The sequence below is a fragment of the Panthera pardus genome, unplaced genomic scaffold (assembly GCF_024362965.1).
Source record: "Panthera pardus isolate Hobbes unplaced genomic scaffold, ASM2436296v1 HiC_scaffold_24, whole genome shotgun sequence".
NCBI classification, from domain to species: domain Eukaryota; kingdom Metazoa; phylum Chordata; class Mammalia; order Carnivora; family Felidae; genus Panthera; species Panthera pardus.
The window spans coordinates 47,117,826-47,139,853 of record NW_026526810.1 but is presented as its reverse complement, the minus strand read 5'-3'; the positions used below and the strand labels follow the sequence as shown (position 1 = coordinate 47,139,853).

Here is a 22,028-nt window from a genome sequence, read left to right as displayed (position 1 = left end):
GGTTAGTATGTGATCAGGTATGGTATGTAAGCAGATGCTCCAAAAAGTGACGCAGAAATGAAATGTTATGGAGGATCCAGAAAGGTACATGGTATGACCAGAAACGTGGAGAGAATTAAGGCCTGGAGCTGGGGAGTGGGTTCTGGCTTAGGAGGTGCACTGTGCTTTCTCCTAGTTAGAATGAGGGCTTAGAAATTTAAGTCTGATCAGATAATTCCCCTGCTTAACACCTTTCAAATTTTATTTCATTGGAATAAAGTAAAAAGTCCTGGAGAGCCTTGCAAGATCTGATGCCTGTGCACTTCATCCTCTTCCTGTCTTAGCATCCCCCACTCCCATTACACTCCGGTTATAATGCTCCTTCCCACCCTAGGGACTTTGCAGATGCCCAGAATGCTCTTCCCCTTGCCTTCTTTGAAGTCTCAGCCTAAATGTCCCCCAGGGAAGCTTTCCTTGACTTTCTTACTCCCAGACTAAGGTTAAGTCTCCCTTCAAATTTCATTGTACGTACACTTCTCAGTTATGGAATTTATCACCATTGTTTAATGTCTGTCTCCTCCTTTTGATACAATTTTATCGGGATCCAGGACTGCATCCATCTTGCTAACTCTTATATCTCTCTAATGCCTGGCATTGTGCTTAGGCCAAAATAGGCACAGGATAAACATTTGCCGAATAAATAACTCCCTGTGTTACCTGCCCTGTCATATGTATTTTGCTCAATTTCACAATATTTTACCAGTGCATATTGGACAAGCTACTGTGGAGAAAGTACCTTACAGCTACTGTGTAAGGTACAGTTATCCCTGTGACTGACTTGCCACTTCACCCTCCTCCCACCACCTGAAGTTGTGAAGTTAGGGGGAGTTGAGATACGATGAGCCAGAAAAATAAAAGGTGCTTTTTTTTCTGGAAAATTTTGGCATTAATATTTTCTTAAAAATCATGGTTTAAATGTTTTAAATTTGGAATTTACTCATTCAGATAATTTCTAAAATTTGTGTAAAAGCAATGCTTTAATATCAAACTTCACAGTATCTGATCCGTGCCTATATGAGAAGTAGTGCAGTAAACTTTTCAATATCAAAGCGTCAATGACAGTGAAGTTTTTTTTTCCTTTAGGACAACAAGCTTCCTCTTTCAGGAGGTGGAAGAAATTCGTGTCTTATTTATTTGAGGGTTTATTCTTGCTGACTTTACTTTGAGATTGATGAGTAAGTGTAGTCTTCCTGAGGAGACTTCATGCACACACAACTTTGTTTTCAAAGTTTCATCATGAAATGAGGCGTCCTCTACGAGATCTACAGCTACAACGAGTATGACATGTGAAATGGGTTCCTGTTGTGACTCCTCCCTTCCCAAGATGCAAGGGGAGAGAGGAGCACAGTCGTGGGGCTGAGTCTCTAGTGGAAGTTGTCAGAATGGGGAAATGTCTGAGAGTTAACTGGAAAAAAAGCCATCTCTCTTGGAAGCAGTAGTGGCTGAAAAACCTTACTCCACTGCAACACCTCTTGTTCTTGAGGATATCTTCTGAGTTGATAGCTCCACATGCGTCTTAGAGGTACTCTGGTCGGTGAAACTGGCATCTGAATTTTGCTTTTTGCCCCCTACTCCTCCCAATTGGTATACTCTGAATTTGTCTCTCTTTTAAAATATGGAAGAAAGACAAGTGAAAGACTTTATCAAGATGAAAAATGTTTCCTGAATCATGTTGCTGCAGATCAGTAGAATCTGAGATTCTGTACAAAAGGGAAGTAAAGATAAAACTGCTAATATGATCTTGATGTTAAGAATACACTTTTGCCTGGGAATCTAGGCTGAGATTTTACTAAGCACATTTTCCTTCTAATATGGTTCCATTCTCTTATTCACATGTGGATGAATATAATATTTGTTTGGAAATGGTCTCATTAGATTAGGAAAGAAACCTCCCACATGAAAAGGTAAAGAAAGTTGTCTTAATTTGGGTAAACTTTCTGTTTTCAGACGGTAAAAGTGTCTGAATGACTAATGACTAATCAGAATAGCTTCAAAAATGAGACCGATCAGACAGAGCTCTCTGCAGCAAAACTGTAATGAATGACACTCATTTTCCCACTGCTCCCAGCTCTCCAAGCTCCTCTTCGGAAAATGAGTGCCTTTTGTATCTGCTTAACACGGGGAAGTACACTGAACCAACAAAGATGTTTTTTCTTTGTTTGGCTTTAACATCGATAGTTTCTTCTATCCTCAAGTCTCCTTTCTGTCTCTGTTTCTCTTTCTCCCTCCTCCTCTCCTTACTAGCTCCTCTAGTAGCTTCCAAAAACTAAATGATGCAGATTCACTGAAAGTCAGAGTCTGGTAGAGCCATTTGAACTAAAATTAAAAACATTTCAAAGCAAACTCAGTAGAGATTTATAATTACTACTTGCGTAAGGGATACTTTTAAGTGAAGCACATTTTTATGTTCTTAAATTAACAAAGTGGCCAGAAATCTTACATGAGCACAAAATTTTTCATACTTTACACACATTCAGTGGCTTAAACCTTTCCAGAAATGTTTTATGTCTATAAAAGAGAGCATCCCTTAATTATATTGGGGGATAAAATGTGTGATGCTGATAATAAGCATTATGGGAAGTCAGAAAGGCAAAAGAAATTATTCCATTGCTTTTGCATACCCCGAGCTCCTTGTGGCAACATGTGAAGCAATGAAGGAGAGAGTTTCATGTGGTCCTTTGGCACTTGAAGGAAATTTTACAACGTGACTCTTTACAGAGCCTGTCTGGTCAGGGGCCATCACTCACCCGGTGTTTTAGCTCCTACCACTTAATGGTCAATATGGAACTTATTCTCTGTCTAGTGATAGAATGTGAGAGGTGGGCATCATCTCAGGGCTCTGGCAGTTTTCTTGAATTTCAGTGGAGAAAAACCAAATACCCAAGAACGTGGCCGGTCTCGCTCAGCACTGTTGATTCAGTAGAACACACTCTGCCAAGACTCTAGTGTGGAGCATTCCCGGAATGGTCAGACCACACTGCAGGGTAGAGGACGCTCATATTGGGGAACAGGGGCAATGTGTTCAGTGGAACCAGGTTGTGGCAGGGACTTCAGTGCCACGCTAAGGATCAACCAGGCTTGGTCGTGGAAGCATGGGGAGCCATTGCTGTTAGCAAGGTTTTAGAAGTACGAACCTGGCAGCAGGTTGAAGAGAAGCGGGGATGGGATGAAAAGGGAGGGGTATGAAAGAGGCTGTGCCTGAACCTGGTAAAGGTTGGGCATAAAGCTCTCTGTGATTGGGTTTCTGTCTTTCTTTTGGCATATTTTCCCTGACCACCCTCCCCACTCCTGTTATGTCAAATGTCCTTTTATGTGTTAAATGCCTTCTTTCCACATCCTGCATTTGTCCATTATCGCAGTTTATGGCAATTAGATGAAGTGCTTCACTGTGTAATTCTTATTTAACACCTCTCTTCTCTGGTAGACTGAGACCTCCCTGTGGTCAGGCACCGTGTGTGCCAGTGAATAAACACTGTTGTCTGCCTAGGGCCTGGGGAGTAGTGGGCACTCAGCAAATGCTCCTTGCACGCAGACAAGCGTGAATAAAGGAAATGTGTTGAGTTGATAAGGACTGCAGTTTTAAGCCGAAATGATGGGTGGAAAGCCCAGCTCTGCCACTGGTGGGTGGGTTTAGGGAAGGTTGGATGGAAGGTGGCTGGAAAGTGAGAGGCAGTGAAATTTCCCATGGAATTTTCTTTTAAGTGGTTAGAAATTTGAGCATGGAATATAACTTTTGGCTAGGGGGAGAACCTTCAGATCTATTTGTTTGGAGATAACAATTGAAACCAAGAGCTAAGTTCAGTTTGCTGAAGGAAAGAGTTTGGCAAGAAAAGATCAGAAGGTCGGGGGTTAAACTTGGAAGGTGACTTCAATGAGATAATGAAAGGGGAAAAATGAGTCATGGAAGGAAATGAGGCAGGGACCAGAGAGGTGAGAAACCAGGAAAACTCAGTGCTATAGAAGCCAACGAAACAGGAAATTTGAAGAAGGTAGGGACTGACGAGTGCCAGAAACCACTGACTTATTAGGACTTTTTAAAGGGACTGAGAAAACTCCAGGGGCTTTGGGAGTGGCTTGGAAGGTAAGAAAAACCTTTGGAAGGCCATATTCCTTAACTGGAGTTTGGTATGGGAAGAGTGGGAGAAATGAAGAGTGGTAGCTTTAGGAATAATGATTTTAAGACAGGAAACATCTGTGTATGTTTGAAGGCATGGGAGAAGGTGTCAGGTGGGTGAGAACTACTAGAGAGGTAGGGGAACATGGGGAGGGAAGGAAAACCATAGTGCCCTCCTGGGCACCTCCAAGGTGCTAGGTGTTTTTAGTGTTATCTTACTTAATCTTCATGGTAGCTTGTGAAGTAGACATCAAGTGAGCCATGTTACATACTGGGAGTTTTGGGCCAAGGTAGCTTGTGACCTGTTTTAAGTAAGCGCAGGAGTCCAGGTCTGTCCTCATCCCAGCTCTTTCCATTGTGCCCCTTATGAATTAGGTGTGAGTGGGATCCAGAGCATGATGTTTGGGGATGCCTTTTTTCTAAAAAAAAAAGGCAGGATGTGTTGAAGGCGTGGTGAGAACTGTGATAGATATGTCTGCACAGTTGTGCGGGTTTCTTTGGCTTTATCCTGTGGCCTGAAACCTGCTATAGAGTGCAGGCAGTGTGGATCACTAACACTGCGCAGGGTCATTGTGGTTCTGTGTTATGAGTGCAATGTGCACACGGAAGTCACCACCTGCCACGGAATACTGGAGAACAGCTCTGTGTAGTTGGAAGCGGGTAAGGGAGAGATATGCAAAAAATGAAAAGGATTCACAATAAAACATCTGTGTATGATCCCACTTATGTTGAGCTATATGTGTGCAGGTATCCATAACATTTGTAGAAATATATGATAGGATGATTATCAAAATGGTGGTTGGTAGTTGTCTCGTTGGGATAACTACAGACGATTTATTGTACTTTGCTTTTTTTTTTTTTTTTTTTTTTGTACTTTGAACTGTTTGTGTTCTTTGAAATTTTAAAAATAAGCATGTGTGATTTATGTAACCCGAAACAAAACAACACAGCTGCTTTTGTTGTATGGAAGATAGCTTGTTGAATGGAGTGTTTTTAGAGGTAACTAAGGGAAGGGATTAGAAATTCTAGCCTTTTGCTGACCAGGTGAAGAGGAGACTTGGTACCTTTCCCACTGATGTGTTAGTACTGCTGAATGCAATGGGAAAGTCAAGGAGGGGTGGATTCTGACAGTCAGGCTCCTGAAATAGGGTCCATATCTTACCACTCTCCCAGCACACTCCCTGACAGCAAGCTCCAACAACTCTCCAGGACTGAGGGCTTTTTCTGTCTGTAGCAGAGCTCTGAGTATGCACCTGACACAACCTGGAAGTGTTAGGGAAGTAGCTTGCAAGTAGCCCTCACCGGATGATGGATGAGAGTTAGTGGGTAAATATCCCAGCTTTCTTGCCCACAGGCAGGGCACATCTGAGGTTTTTACGTACAGGCTCCAGAGGGCCTGCTGGGCCCGGCCTCACCTGTCTGTATCAGTACACCTTGCACTGGCTTCTGTTCCTGTCTCACTTTCTACTCCTCTACCAGCATCTTGCAATCATCCTTTCTTCTAAATACTTGCCTTAGGGCCTGCTTCTGAGAGACACCAACCTGAGACAGGATCCTAGCACCCTTTATCTGCTTCTTTCCATGACTGTGGACAAAACACTTGTTGCCTGCTTTCTTGCCCACCGAGCATGGAACAAGCTCAGGAGCCTCCCACAAGTGGTATCTGATACGAAGACTTAGTACTTGCAGCGGTGCAAAGAAAGTGCTAGATGTTGACAAAGAACTGCTTTCTCCTATTTCCCCACCCTGCTACAAGTGAGGGACTTGTGACGAAATGACCCATAGCCCTGACTCATAGCCCTGACTCACAACTGTGAAGTAGGCCAATCACCAGGGCCTCAAGTGGCAAATTCCTTCATGAAGTTCTGTCTTTGAGCAACAGTGATCTTACCCATCCCCTTCCTTCATCTGCAAGTCACATCTTTCTGTTTCCTGAGCCAGATTCCAAAGGGCTTAAGCAGCTTTCCTATTTTACTCCTATGACACAGCACGCTGTTCGGTGGCTCATGGCCATGCTGCTGTTGTTAATTGAAATACATATCAAACTGGCCATGTGGACCCAACAGCAAACTGGGATATTGCTGGAGTGAATGCTAACTTTTGTATGCTAGTGCCTATGTCTATGGAAGAAAAGCACACATGGAGGCTGCCTTAAAAAAACAACCTTGTAGGCAGCAGCAGGCATCCCTCCCATACTTTCTCCTCACACATCCCTGGCCCAGTTTCCTTGGTTCAAGTGCCTGAGGCAATGTGACTTGTCCAAGTGAGCCCAGGGATGGAAACTTGAAGACTGTTGTTTACTAAAAGGTCCTTAGGAAGAGCCCACAGTCATCACTTGGGGGCCATCTTTTTTTATGTTTCCTTTTCCTTCCTTCCTTTTTTTTTTTTTTTTTTTGATGGAACACATCTATCAAAGTGTTTTTAAATCACTGGAATGTTCATTTCTAGCATAAATCTTAGTTTGTGCTTAGAAATGCATTCATAGGGCTTGAATGGCAATTTGAACTAGTGTAAGCAACACCGTGTAGATGTTGGCCGTGACTCACTGAGAATGTGGCCTTGAGAAATCAAGAAAGAGTTAGAGGATCAGGGTTTAATTTCTAGCTCTGTTTCTTAATAGTTAGATGACTTTGGACAAGTCACTTAGTCTCACCTCTTAAATAGAGTAATAACACCCATCTCATAAGGCTGTTGAAGATTAAAAGAAATAAAAAGCACATTTTAAATCATATACAGGTATAATTACTTCTGTTTGCTTCATTGCTTATTTTGGTTGGGTTTGGATCTGTATTTCAAGAAAGTATCATTCTAGGAGATTTATCAACTTAAGCTCTTTTTCTGTATAATATAAATATATTGTTCTATGTATGTCTTTGTAAGTTTTCTCAAACAAATTTGGCAATACTTTGGAATATAGACCATGGATGAATGAATTCAATAAAAGAGCAAATCCATGGAGGTATCAAATCTAGCACTGCTCAACCGCTAACTAAATGTTCTAAGCAAACAAAGTCAGAAGGAAAGGTCTTAGCTTTAGTCCTTGCTTTAGAAATGGTACCATGTTCTGTGAAATAATTGAACAGAAAAATAGAATTCTTTTTCTCTTTTCCCAGTTCTGCCTTAAAATCATTAACTCCTTTCAAATGTATTAGCCAGAGTTTTAAAAAGAGGACTAATGAATATAAGAACTTCTGTTATTAACATTCTTCAGAAGTGAGTGGCCTTAACCAAAGTTCAATGGTCTTTTGGTAAACCCTGCTTCCTGTCTAAAAGAAAGCAAATCAAATCATCAGCATAATAGAAGAGTAAATCAGATGCACATTTTCCTGAAGACTAGTTTCCCCTTCTTTTACTTGCTTCTTTTTGCTGTTTGTATTGTCTGCACCTGCCTCACACTAAGGGAATGAGTTTTATAGACCTTAGGGTGAGAGATATCTTCACTCTTTTGATTGTCTCCTGCTCTGAAGGGCTGCGAGTGGTCTGGGGAGAATGAAACACATTCTGGATTGAGGTTCCCATAAGTGGACCTGGTTACAAAGATTTGGTTTGTACTTAACCCTCTCCATCAGACTAAGGGATGCCTCAGGATGCAGTTGGAAGCCACACTCTTCCCTTGAGGGTGGAGAAGCATACAGCACTAGTTCTACCAGCGATCTAATGAAGTGGTTTTTCATAAGGTCACCAATGAGGTTTTCATTTAAAATCTGGGACTTTACTCCAAATGCCCAGATACTTAAATTCATTAGCCATTTTCAAAGAGGCATGTGGTAAACAGGAAGTGCTCTAATGAAAGCGGGCATACAGTGTCCACCTCAGGACCCAGGTCACATGAGAATTGAGTAGCTTTCTGTAGACTTTATAGAGAGTGGTGTATTAGGGATGAACTGAATAGGGATAAAAGAAAAAAATCATTCCAAGGAATAGCCCTGAGGGAAAGTGGTAGCAGGCAAAAAAAAAAAAAAACAAAAAAAACCAAAAACCAAAAAACAAAAAACAAAAAAAAATCAGTGGGATATTAGGAATTTTAAGGAAAAATATTTAACTAGCCTGAGAGTGTCACACAAGCATGTTTAATTCCAAACATATGAATCCAGTGTGCATTTTCAAGCAATGATGGGAAATGTGGATAGGTTGAATAGGAAAAAAACAAAACAAAAACAAAAATCCAACAGCTTAAAGTTGAATTTGGCTAATTAAAATAGCACCTATCAATTTCTGAAATGAAAGATAACCATTATCTTGGTTTGAACTTACAGCTCCTGGCAAAGTACAAAGGCTTGCAATGGGATAAAATACTGCGGCTAGAGGAGGTGCAGGCCAAACTAGGGGTCAGTCTGGAAGAAATGCTCGGGATCGTGGAAGACGCCCTTCACCCTGAACCCTATAGCCCTGAGGAGGTCTGCAGGTGTTTGGGAATTAGCCTGCAGGAGCTTCGAACCCAAGTTCTGAGTCCAAACACTCAAGATGGTGAGTCAGCTGAAGAAAGTTAAGAACATGGATTGTTCCCATACTCACAGCTGGAAAGATTACAATTTTCCCATGGATTTGACTGATTTAGAAGCATGCCTGAGGGTACTTGGAGAATGTGTATGTTTTGTCAAACTTAACTATCTAGATGCTTGGCTCCATTAAATCCATTCATTCATTCGTCAACAAGTATCTCCTGATCTGCTATATGCCAGGTATTCTGGTGAGGCAAAGGTGAATAAAGCAAGGTTCCTGCCCTTGAGAAGTTCCTATTTCAGTAAGCTTTTCATTTTTTCTTCTGTCCATTTTCTTGGTTATTATATTATTTACATAAAAAGGTCTAGGTTAGAGCAGTGCTTATAACTGCTGAGACATGCCCTGGGACACCAGAAAGTCTTCCCTGCTTAGGTTGAAATTTGTTGCCCACTTTAGTGTGAAAGTTTTTTGTTTGCCTGCTGCTTTCAAGAGATCTTGTTTTCACGCTGATAATATCAGATCCCTGAGATGAAGGCCAGGTAAAGTTGGAGGTGCACTGGGGTGGCTTCTCTTCTTAGAAGCAAAGGTTATCTATCTGTGGAAAGTCAATACCAGCGGTGCAGGTGGGGCAGGGACATCTAGCTAAGATCCAACCATTTCTGGAGGTAGAGTTGGGTTGGGAGCTTGTAAAGATCAGCCTCAGAGCCCCATTTCAGTTCAGTTCAGTTCAGTACCTAAGCTGCTTAACATGGATGTTAAATTTCTCCTCAACTTGGCCTGTGTTCTGTCCTGTCTCCCTTTCGAGCCCATACACGTACACTCGTATAGTGTTGTCTTGGCTGGACCATTCCACTTACTAATTTCATCTTGGTCTTGCCTCTGGACCTTTAATCCTAAACATCACTGCCCTTTTCTGACTAGAGCTTTCCTCTTTTCTGAAATGCAGTTCCTATCTAAAAAGTTCAATATAATTCTCATCTCTTCTGGATCCTTCTCAATCCACAGCTTGTTCTCTTTCTCTGTATCTATGTTCCTTTTTCTCTATATCTGCCTGTCTTTCCAACCTCTCTCTATCTCAGCATTTAAAGAATAAGTTAATTTCCCAGAAAACCTTGGAAAACACAAAAGATAATTTCCTAATCAGAGTATGTACCTTTCTATTTATGTATATGTATTTAAAAATTTCCCCCCAAAGAATAAGGATTTGATTGTTTTTATAAAAACGATGCTTAATCTTACCCCTTCATCTAAAATAACTTCCCTACTGGCATGCTTGCAATGCTTTCAATAATTTACTTATGTTTTGTTTGTACTCAGTAAATCTATGTTGAATGAATGAATCCATTTTGTAATTCTATCACCCTCAAAGGATTTCTTTCTCTTTTGCTATTGGAATAAGTAAGTTAAAAAACAAAACAAAACAAAACAAAAATATGAACATAAATTAGTCTGTGGGGTTCTAGAATCTCCTAGATTAATGTCACTTGAGTTACTTTCTGAATCCAGCCATCTAACTTCAGTCAGATTTCCAGCCGAATTCTCTTGGCACACTTAGCTTTAACTTTAGGGATCAAGATCCTTTTGTATCTTTGCCTTGTTTCTTCTGAGTTTGTGCTTTGGTTGGTCTAAGATCTTAAGCCAATGTTTCTCTTAACCCTTTAGAAGATAGGATTCTTACTAAATGTTGGGCTGCATTAGATCGTATGAGTTGGCGCCGTAGAGAACTCTGGAGGGTGCCTCCACCTTTTATTCCAGGACATTCACTTTAATAACGTGCTTAGTTTTGACTAGAACTAACTTTTCTCATCATGGAGATCCATGCCTTCCCAAAGGCACGTGGAATCCAATGTTTGCTTTTTGCCAAAATTGCTTCCTTTACCTGGATATGAGTGTGAGTTGGGAGATGTTGATTGTGACGTTCCAGCACAGAGAGAGATGTTTACAATCAAACTGTAGCTTGCAGCCTTTGCTAAACCAGCCAGACTTCCAAAGCCCCATGTACAATTGTTGTTTTCTCTTTCCAAATTTCTAATAATTAGATTTGGAAATTCTCAGAGGCCATTAAAATTAAACACACAAAGGAAAAATCCTCAAATCCTTTAGATGTCGTTTAGAATGGCTAGAGTCCATGACTAGGGACTGGCTAGAAATATTTGAAGGATTATTTGTCAGGTCTTGCCCACAGGTAGGAATAGTCTAAGGGTGTGGTATGATGTGTGGGTTTCTAGAGGCTCAGGGGCCAAGCTGATTTCAATGGGAGGTGTTTCCTAAGGTGTGAACCCAGAGGAAGAGATGAAGCTGTGGTCAGAGTCAGGAGAGGTGGGCACATATAGTTAGCCTTGGGGTGGCCTTGCAGCTTCAGTGTACCGTGCTGGGCTGGACATGAATCTCATTGCTTAGATTAGTAACTGCCTGTGACCATATGCTGACAAAGTGCTGGCCGGTTGCTGACTAATTTGTTTAGACCCTGTGATTTCCAAAGTCACGAGCAGTAATCAGGCTTTTCAGCAAGCACAGGGCACTGGCATGAGCTGCTCTTTAGGAAGACATCTAGAGTAAAACACCCTAAAAAGCTTGTTATTTACTCTATGGTTTACATATTACTCTTTACCCACATCATATAATTTGAATCTCACAACAACTCTGGGTCACCTGGTTCTCCTCATTTCATAAGTGAAGAACTCAGAGAGTTACATGATTTGTCAAGATTTATAGGAAGTAAGTGCTAAAGCCAGATCCCAAATCCTAGTCTTTTGATTAATCCAATTCTCTTTCTGCTGTTCATTTTTTTACCCTAGCATATTATAAGCTGGCCTTAGCAATCCTGCACCAAGTGAGATAATATTGAATTTGGACTTTGCTTGGCTCTGATTTTTTCTTGAAACTGAAGAGAGGTGATGAAGATAGGTTACTTTGTGGTTAGAGTTCCCTTTTGGCCATTTCCATTCTGGTGCTTTGGCTTTAGAAGTGTAAAATCATGTGGCATTCAGTAGCTTGCTTAATTCAGGGAGCAAACTCAACTTGGCCAGAATGTGCCCGAGCTGCTGTGTTTAGAAGAACTGAGAGAAGTACTGTGGAATTTTTTCATTTGATAAATTGTGGTTCTCATAGATTATCTCAGTTAGGTCTAAGAAAAGTAGTTTGTTTTTATGTGATGGAAAAATATAAAGGTACTTATAAAATAGAGTCAGTTGGTCAGTAATTTCAATTTCCAATTAAGTGTTGGAAAGATATCAAGATATCAGATATCAAAGAAATCAATTTAAAAATACCTTGTAAGATGTCAGGCACTAAATTCTATAATCTCAACACAATGTAATCGTTCTTATAAGAATTTTGGAAGAAAAGTTTTCTATAAAGAGCCTAGAAGAAACTCCAAAGGAAAATATAGACCTTCATAGTGTTTACAGATACTGGTTGGGCAGAAATCTTTAAAATCTAGGTGATGGAATTGTAATAATGCCAAATATGATGAATCCTTCAGTTTTGTCTGTTGTTTTCATTTTTGCAAGATAATAGATTCTTATGAAACAAAGTATAAAAGGATAAATCAAGTAACTATTTTTGTTATACACAAAACATATGCTTCAAGTTGCTTGAAGTTTTGGAAGGTCAAGTGTGGGAATAATTAACTTTCACTTCATCCTTTTTCCTCTCCTTCTCTCCGTAGTGCCTCTGTTTTGTTCCTCACTCCTGTTGACTTCTCAGCTATCTGGCCACAAAGGGCAGGATCATGCCAGGAGTAAAGGCTTTTTATTTTCTAGGAAAAAATGGTTGTATCTTTTATCTTAGATCACTTGAAGATAATGCTTCCTTGCTGGGTTTTCCTCTTCCTCTTTCAGCTGTGCACATTATATACCCCTTTTCATTGGTTTACCTTTCCTTTTCAAATATTTAAGGAGCTAAACATGAATGTGGTCATACCTTATTAAGTATGAATTTAAAGACATGGCATCTTAAAACTCTCAACTTCTGTAGGAACAACCCAGTATCAGCATACTGGAATCTTGCCAGTGATCTGTGCTGTACCCTGGTCAGTGCCCCTGCCACTGATGGGTAGGCTAGAGCTCAGAATCTTCCCCTTATCCTACAAGGCTTAAAATAGCAGCCTCGTTTCTGGCTCCTGAGGCCATTCTGGAGCCACAAAAGCAAGAGAATTCTGGAATGTTCTTCCCCATGTGTGAGTGTTTTAACAGAGCTAAAATGAAATTCTGAAAGGATATTTTGAGGAGTAGTTGACCCCTGCAGTAGTCTGAAATACATTTGGCCATCTTGAACTGGGACAGGTCCAGAATGAACCGGTGACCTTGACCACCTCTTCATACTCTGTACCTTCAAACCCTTGAGTTCCCCAACTTTCTCGAATTCATGTGATTTGGCATGGCTGCCAGGAGAGGATGTAGTGTGGGAAAGAGTTAGACCAGTGAGACTAAACATTTACCTCTCTCCGACACTGATCCTCTTTGTCAAAGACAAGTGTTTTCCTCTCTCTGGGAAGGTCATCCTTGTATATTGAGCCTTCAGCTTCAGGAAGATCCTACACGGTGCAGGGAAGGAGGAAGGGGATGTCAACCTTCCTGACAAAGCAGCCCCATAGACTCCGGTGACCTACACCCATGAAAGCAAGCTGGAAACAACTTTTCCAGCCTCATATGAAACTTGCATACAGTAGTTACTATAATGGCATTTCCCAGAAATAAACCCTAAAAGAGTCATGACAACTAAATGTGAGCCACGAGGCACCATCTTCTCCCAGGATTTGTATCCTTGCAAAAGCATCCCTGTTTTGTGCACCTCTGTATTCCCGCGGGGCCTAGAAAATATTTGCTGAATGAATAAATGAGTTGAATTAATTTTCTTCTATCCATATGGAGTACTAATGGGGGGGAGGCCAATTTAAGAAGGCACTCAAAGTCTAACAAAAGGGTGGTTATGCCTAGATTTGAAAAAAATCTCTTCATTCTACATTAATAATAATATATTAACAACATCTAACATTGAGTACTTACTATGTTATAAACACTTACACTATTCTAAGTCCTTTTAAGACATTTGCTATACTTGTACTCATGTTTAGAGTACATGCATGAAATAGTCTTTTCCAGGGTATAAATTGGCATGAACACATTTGGACACACACATTCAAATACTCATGCATTCACTGTTCCTTTATACCACCTCCCTCCCCACCCTCCTAATCTATTCGTACTATTGAGATATGACAAACTCCCCAAATTAGGCAGCTCCTAGGGAATAATTTTTGGTAGATGTTTTTTTGAAATTCTGTTTAAAAGACAAAGGCAAGTGCATTTTCCATTACAATATCAAATAGGCTGGTGCATTGACAAAACTGTTGATAATGCTGACTTTTCCTTTTTCATTCTAGAAACAAAGAATAATACCAAGGTTTTTCAGCCAACAGAACATTCTGTCTTGCATCTGAATGTTTTTGACAGTGGTCTTTGAATTCACACATGGACTTTAAACATTTCAAATCTATATAAGTGAAATATAGCACAGGCTGCATAGATTTAGTTTAGGGAAGCATAAAGGGTAAAAGATTGGCTTCAGATGATTTTGTTGCTAAGAACATCCCATAAGGTAGGTTCCAATATTTTGATATTTTACAGGTGAGGAAACTGAGGTACAGAATGATTAAGATTCAAACCCATGCAGTAATTCCAGAGCATTCTGCTGTCTTAACCACTGATGTGGGGCTGTATTAGGCTTTTATCCGAGAAAAGGATTTAAACAAAATTTTTTTTAATGTTTACTTATTTTTGAGAGAGAGAGAGAGATAGAGACAAAGTGTGAGCAGGGGAGGGGCACAGAGAGAAAGAGACATGGAATCTGAAGCAGGCTCCAGCTCTAAGCTGTCAGCACAGAGCCTGACGTGGGGCTCAAACTCATGAACTGTGAGATCGTTACCTGAACTGAAGTCGGACGCTTAACCAACTGAGCCACCAAGGCTCCCTGAAAGGGATTTATTATATAGATTTGACCACATGCAATTGCGTAAGCTGTTTAAATAGTACGTAAGACTCTATCTTCGCATCCAGTGCTGGAGCCTGACGTCAACAGGAAAGACAGTCAGGCAGTGATGATAGATGTGAAGTGAGGGTGTTAAGGACAGTAGGAACCCATGAGGATGGACAGAAATGGGAGTCAAACTCTCACCACCTCGAGGCCTGCAAGTTTGATGATGCTGGTGTCCTGCAGGGGAAGCTAAACATGTACCTGGCCCAAAGAGTCAGAGAAGCTAAAGGGAAGGGCCAGTGGGATGAGGGAGCCCACTGCAGACCTAGCTGCTACTCTATGACAGTGAAGTGAGTGGGCAGATAAATGACAATGTACATGAGCTGCAATGGCATGTGTTACCCCTGCTTAGACCATTGAAGCATTAAAAAAATTCCCCTCATCTTTCCTAATATATTTTTTTATTTGCTTGTTTCCCCTACAACTACCTGGTTTCCTGGCCCTGCCAGCTACCTTCCTCATCCAAGCTGCCTCCTTGGCTTTGGCATTGCTGGCCCCCCTTGGCTGCTCAGCCCTGACCACTACCTTGATCCCAACCCTGCTGGCCTCCCTGGCCCTGATCTTGTCGTTCCTATCTACTTTCTCAGGCCAAACTGCCTTTTTGACTCGGTTTTGCTGGCCATTCCATTCATGGCTGCCTAAAGGAAAGGAAAGGAAAGGAAAGGAAAGGAAAGGAAAGGAAAGGAAAGGAAGGAAAGGTAAAAGACAATTTCTAAATTTTTAAATATGTGTTTTTCTTAAGGCTAGGATATGTGACTTGACACATATATCTTGACAGTATTCCTTTGTTTGAATTTATCACGAATGTTTCTCTACCTTCTGAGAGATGAAATTATCAAAGAGTCGGCCATGAATTTATTAGACACTGCTTTGTTTTGTTTTTTTTTTGTTTTTTTTTTTTAACGTTTATTTATTTTTGAGACAGAGAGAGACAGAGCATGAACAGGGGAGGAGCAAAGAGAGAGGGAGACACAGAATCCAAAACAGGCTCCAGGCTCTGAGCTGTCAGCACAGAGCCCGACGCGGGGCTCGAACCCACGGACCGTGAGATCATGACCTGAGCCGAAGTCGGACGCCTAACCGACCAAGCCACCCAGGCGCCCCTATTAGACACTGCTTTGAGTAGAATGAGGCCTCTGTAGATATGAGGACAGCTGACATCTCATTGTGTACCATGTTGCCTCTCTGCTGGTTTAGATTAGGAAAAAAAAACCTGTGGTCTTCATCTACCTAACAGGACAGAATCTTGCCCCTCCTAGTTTTACTTTTTTGCTATTTTTGCTTTCATTTTCACAGTTTTAGGTTTCCATGTAAGTAAATATTTTATTCATATACAAAGCTGCTTTTCTATAGTTAAATATGTTCAGTTTGGTCAAAGTGATTATCTCCTATATTGGTGTGTTCGAGGTGATTATGCTTCAGTAACAAGTCCAAAGTCTCAGTGGCTTGACTCCTCCCCCCCGGCCCCTCCCCCCCCCCCAACCTAAATATGTGTACTCTGCATATCCAACACAAGGCAGCAGAAGGGTCCGTTTATCTGAGACATACAGGGACTCAGGCTTGCGGGGGGGAGGGGGTGTTCTCTCTCAATATTTGTCCATAATCCCTGTGGCCAGAGGAAGGGAATGTTGATAATTGCTCACTGGCTTTTAACATCCTCCAGAGACTGACACCATCACTCCTATCCTTGTTTCGTTGGCTTGAGCAAGTCATTTGAATCTGAGGAACTTCAAAGGGGGTGGGGAAGTGCGGTCTGTCTTAACATGTGTAAGGAGCACTGGGAACATTTCAGAAACGGCCCTAATGACAACCACACTTCCCTGTGCTTTGTGGCTAGGAGTTTCATCCTGTCAAATCTTAGTGATGAGAACCAATTTACTGTCTCATGTACAATTATGAAATTGGCATTTCTTTCCAGACATCTGGGGCAATGGATATTGTTCTTGACCAAATTCCAAGTATCTTCACTTAAATATTAGACATACTGTGATGTCCTTTTATGTTGCACATTTCTCTCATACTGGCATTTTATCTACACTTTGGTGAAGTCCTTCCTGGCCCTGGGCTTGTCACTTTTTCCCTTGTCTTGTGGAGTTCACACAGTCTCTTTTCAGGAGAGTGTTATTCTTGAATCTCAGGGCATGGTCCAGAAAAACATCTCTTGTTTGCTATTAGTTCACCTCTTACTTTTGTTACTTTTCAAAGTACCTAGCTTCAGGTGGAAGGAAATTTCCTACTAAGAATTTCTAAATTAGAAAATGCGTATTTTTTCCTAACCACATGAGTTTGTGTCCAATTTGTTTCCACTAGATATTGATCTAGTGACTTTTACCAGGTTATTGACACATTTTAATAGTAATGAGCAACAAAACAATGATCCATTGTATCTGTATAGGCCTTCACAGGTTTAACCACATGAGATCTCAGTTGATCTTCATTCCTGCTGCAGGTTTCCTGATGGAAACATGACATGGCACCACTTTACATTCAGGGGCAGAGAAATTGCAGTTTTTTTTTTTTTTGTTTTTTTTTTTAAAGCTTGAGGAAGATAGTTCTTCATATTGTCTTAGGTGGGAATGGGGTGGGAGAGACCACAAGAATGAACACCCTCAGTCCATTAGTACCACTGGGAAGCCTTAATTCTATCAAGGGTTATTGATGCAGCAAAAAAGACCAGAGGCCATCTCCGTAGGAATAGCAGTATAACATTCAGTCTTAGTGAGAAACTATAGAATGTTCTAAGAACAAGGAATATAAAATTCTACTCGATTAACAAAGAGGCAAGGTATATACTTCATTTCTGTATTTTAGTTCAATAGGGAAAAGATGGCAGAGAGGATGAAAATCAAAAGGGAAGAGTCAGACAGACAAAGAAAAAGGGAAAAAGTATCTTTAAAGGAAGACAGACTCATCTGCACTCAGAGCTTTTTTATGGAGAATCACTTAAACACAAACACAGAGAGGTCCCAGACAAACGTATGCCTGTGTGCATTCACCTCCCACCCTGGTCCCGGAGAGCTACATAAACTCATTCATAATCACAGCCTCTGTAAAATACAGCATCCTTACTTATCTTTGCAGGACATTACCAGTTATGTTGTAAGCACCTTGAGAATAGGAACATCTCATTAGATGTTTGTCAAAGTGCACCATTTTTATCTTCCCTAATACCACGCTATGTTTGGGAAAGTCCAGGTGTAGTGGAGGTCTATTGTCTTTAATACTTAGCATGAGGAAATTAAGAGGAGGGCCACATTTAGCGCGTGTCAGAGCTCCCTCAACCCTCCCCTCTTGTGCAGTGTCCGGCCCACCTTCCTGGTCTATGCTAGTGCATACCTTTCAAAAGCAAAGTCTGGGCAACAGCCTATGCGGGCTAGTAGGGTCTTTTAGCATGGCAGATGATGTAGCTTCTCACTTGCATAATCTATTGTCGTAATTTGGTAAAGTCCTACTTTTTGATCATAATGGCAAATGAATGACTAATATAAGTAAATAGGAGTAAGTTTTTATTCCTTTATTCAACAAGTACTCAATTGAAGGGCAACTAGTCAAGCACTGTGGTAGGAATTGTGCATTAGCAATCAGTAAGGCCAGCATAATCCTTGTCTCCTTTATTTAGCATTTTGTGGGAAGACAACAATAAAACAAATGCTAAAGTGTGCTACTTCTTTCTCAGATAAGCATTGGGTTTTCCTTTGCCTGTCTTCATTCTTTTTGCTCCCTTACATTTTTCCCCCTGTAATTCAATTAGTAGAAGACAGCAAAGACCAGAGCTCATTCCCTTTTCTTAAAAAATTTTTTTAATATTTATTTTGGGGAGACAGTGAGACAGAGTGAGGGAGGGGCAGAGAGACAGGGAGACACAGAATCTGAAACAGACTCCAGGCTCTGAGCTGTCAGCACAGAGCCCCACGCGAGGCTTGAACCCATGCAGTGTGGGATCATGACCTGGGCCAAAGTCAGGCACTTAACCGACTGAGCCACCCAGGCGCCCCTAGCTTATTCCCTTTTATGTTAAAATATTAGGACAGGCCAGCTCTAGGCAAGTGTGACCTTTGTTTTCCATAGTCCTTCATTCAGCTCTGCACTGACCAAGACCCCTTCCCAGCTCCCTAGGCTCCTTTTTAAATATCTTGAAATTGTTTGGGCCTTTCACTTTTTCCAAGAACAAAGCTTTAGGGAAGTTCTGGGAAGTTAATGGGAAAGTCGTTTCCTCAAGAAAGAGAGGGAAACAAAAATGTGGCTCATCCAGGAAGCAGCTTTAGAGTCTTCCTTTGCTGATGAGATGGGAGCAGGAAGTTGACATTTACTGAGAATTAATTGATAATTATTGAGAATTTGTTGTTACATTCAAGATTCTCTATTAGGGTTTTTTTTTTGGGGGGGAGGGGTCTACCCAGATGAAGACAGCACCTCTGAAGAGAGCACCTTGCTCTCCTTAAGCAGTGTTTGATAACTATAATTAGAAGGGAACATGGTAATTAGGGAGCACTGGGCTCTCTCATCTTCTGAATGTCCCTGGAGTTAACAGGAGCTTCGTGTGTTGCCAGAGTATAAAATGCAGGTGAGGGTGACAATAGCAGAGTGAGGCAAAGGTTTCAAGATCAGAGGAGTAGAGTTTATTATGACATAGACAATCCCAGCTCTTGCTGCTCCTGGAAATCTGAACAAGGGGTGTTATAAACATGTGGGGTGCCCTTCCTTTCCACAGACAAGATGGCATTATGCTGTAGATTTCAAAATATTCACAAATGACTCTTGGAACGTACTTTTCCATGGATTAATGTGGTTTGTGTTGAAAGTGTGTGTGTGTGAATGTGTGTGTGTGTGTGTGTGTGTGTGTATTTTTTTCACCCATGGTTTTGCTATTAAGAGCAGGTAAAGATTTTTTCCCTCTTAAATGTAATATGCTAATTTAATTTAGTGTTTGCAGCATGGGAATGGGATACTAATGTGCCTGAAAACAGCAGTTCATTTTTTGTGGGTTTGACCATTTCAGAAACTTCACATTTCTGAAAAATATGATTATTAGGAAAATAAATTTGAAACCACAGTCCAACTTCAATGAGGAATATATGGTGTTTTTCCATTCTACTGCTTAAATACTCCAAAGATTCTATGCCTCAGAGCAGGGACTTATTATAACTTTGCTGCACAGGAAAACGGAGGACTCCAGAGTCGATTCTGAAGTGGTTTTTCCCATCTACCTCTGGACTGCTTTTCTTGGAAAACAACTATTGGGTTAGCCCAGTGGAGCCTTTGGTTTTAAAGAGAAATTGGTGGGTAGTGTGCAGCTACAGTGTTGTGCAAAAGGCAGCTAAAGACACGACTGCTTTTAGCCCCTCACCCAAACACTGTGAAAGTATTTTGGGGGATGAGAGTCTCAGAAATATTGATTATACACATACATGATAAAGATTTCCAATTCTCTCAGGCCGGCATATTTATTTATTTTGTTTTGATTAATTATCCTGAGATGAAGTTTTTACTGATTCCCCAAATATTTATCACTTTTAGCTTGTTAGCTGAAAACCAATGCTTTGCATTCTTCCATATCCAAACAACCCTCATGCAGTTGCATAATAGGAGGCTACATGGGGAAACTGTGTGTTTTGAAAATGAGGAAGGTGATAGCCCAGCCGTACTTTGCACCCCTCAGACTGACTTAGAGGACAGACTGGGGAACTACCCTTTTAGAAGGAATAATCAGAGAAGGAGACTTGAAATCCAATTATGTGAGGGAAGCAGAGTGGTTGGTCTGGAGAGGAAAAGACTTCACTGCTAATAGAGTCACGGTATTTCACTGCTGCTGGAGGCAAGTGCCATAGTTTTGGCTATTTGACATCCAGGCCCCTTTCCTAGGGAAATCTGTGGTGTGTGTGCATGTTGGTGAGAGGGTAGGTCTTGTTTCCTACGGTAGAAGGTGAGGGGTCAGATTTGCCCCTCACGAATTGTTTGTCACCTGGGTGTGAGCAAGGGTCTTAGGTTCCTCCTGGTGTCCTGGCATGTGCTTATGTCTGGTGCTTTACATCTAATAGGCACAGGGTCTGTTGATAAAGTATCTCAAGTCCAATGTCATATCTAGACATTGTTCTTCACTGCCTGCTTCCCTTGGCTTCTGACTCATTTGTACCTGGTTTTCTTGCATTTTTTTTTTTTGTCATTACAAATATGATTGAGGTGTTATTTATTTTTTATTTATTTTTTCAATATATGAAGTTTATTGTCAAATTGGTTTCCATACAACACCCAGTGCTCATCCCAAAAGGTGCCCTCCTCAATACCCATCACCCACCCTCCCCTCCCTCCCACCCCCCATCAAACCTCAGTTTGTTCTCAGATTTTAAGAGTCTCTTATGCTTTGGCTCTCTTCCACTCTATCCTCTTTTTTTTTTTTTTTCCTTCCCCTCCCCCATGGGTTTCTGTTAAGTTTCTCAGGATCCACAGAAGAGTGAAACCATATGGTATCTGTCTTTCTCTGTATGGCTTATTTCACTTAGCATCACACTCTCCAGTTCCATCCATGTTGCTACAAAGGGTCATATTTCATTCTTTCTCATTGCCACGTAGTATTCCATTGTGTATATAAACCACAATTTCCTTATCCATTCATCAGTTGATGGACATTTAGGCTCTTTCCATAATTTGGCTATTGTTGAGAGTGCTGCTATAAACATTGGGGTACAAGTGCCCCTATGCATCAGTACTCTGTATCTCTTGGGTAAATTCCTAGCAGTGCTATTGCTGGGTCATAGGGTAGGTCTATTTTTAATTTTTTGAGGAACCTCCACACTGTTTTCCAGAGGGGCTGCACCAATTTGCATTCCCACCAACAGTGCAAGAGGGTTCCCGTTTCTCCACATCCTCTCCAGCATCTATCATCTCCTGATTTGTTCATTTTGGCCACTCTGACTGGCGTGAGGTGATATCTGAGTGTGGTTTTGATTTGTATTTTCCTGATGAGGAGCGACGTTGAGCATCTTTTCATGTGCCTGTTGGCCATCCGGATGTCTTCTTTAGAGAAGTGTCCATTCATGTTTTCTGCTCATTTCTTCACTGGGTTATTTGTTTTTTGGGTGTGGAGTTTGGTGAGCTCTTTATAGATTTTGGATACTAGCCCTTTGTCTGATATGTCATTTGCAAATATCTTTTCCCATTCCGTTGGTTGCCTTTTAGTTTTGTTGGTTGTTTCCTTTGCTGTGCAGAAGCTTTTTGTCTTCATAAGGTCCCAGTAGTTCATTTTTGCTTTTAATTCCCTTGACTTTGGGGATGTGTCAAGTAAGAAATTGCTACGGCTGAGGTCAGAGAGGTCTTTTCCTGCTTTCTCCTCTAAGGTTTTGATGGTTTCCTGTCTCACATTCAGGTCCTTTATCCATTTTGAGTTTATTTTTGTGAA

The 22,028-nt window shown here is 41.1% G+C and overlaps 1 protein-coding gene across 2 annotated transcripts in view; it reads left to right on the top strand.

The window, feature by feature from the left end:
• The window catches only part of GALK2 (galactokinase 2), a 137,887-nt gene that overhangs the window by 89,845 nt on the left and 26,014 nt on the right, over window positions 1–22,028 (top strand). For both annotated transcript variants that reach the window (XM_019442156.2, XM_019442155.2), the window contains exon 8: window positions 8,410–8,620. In XM_019442156.2, the coding sequence (XP_019297701.1) occupies window positions 8,410–8,620 (211 nt within the window). The remainder of the gene's footprint in view (window positions 1–8,409; window positions 8,621–22,028) is intronic.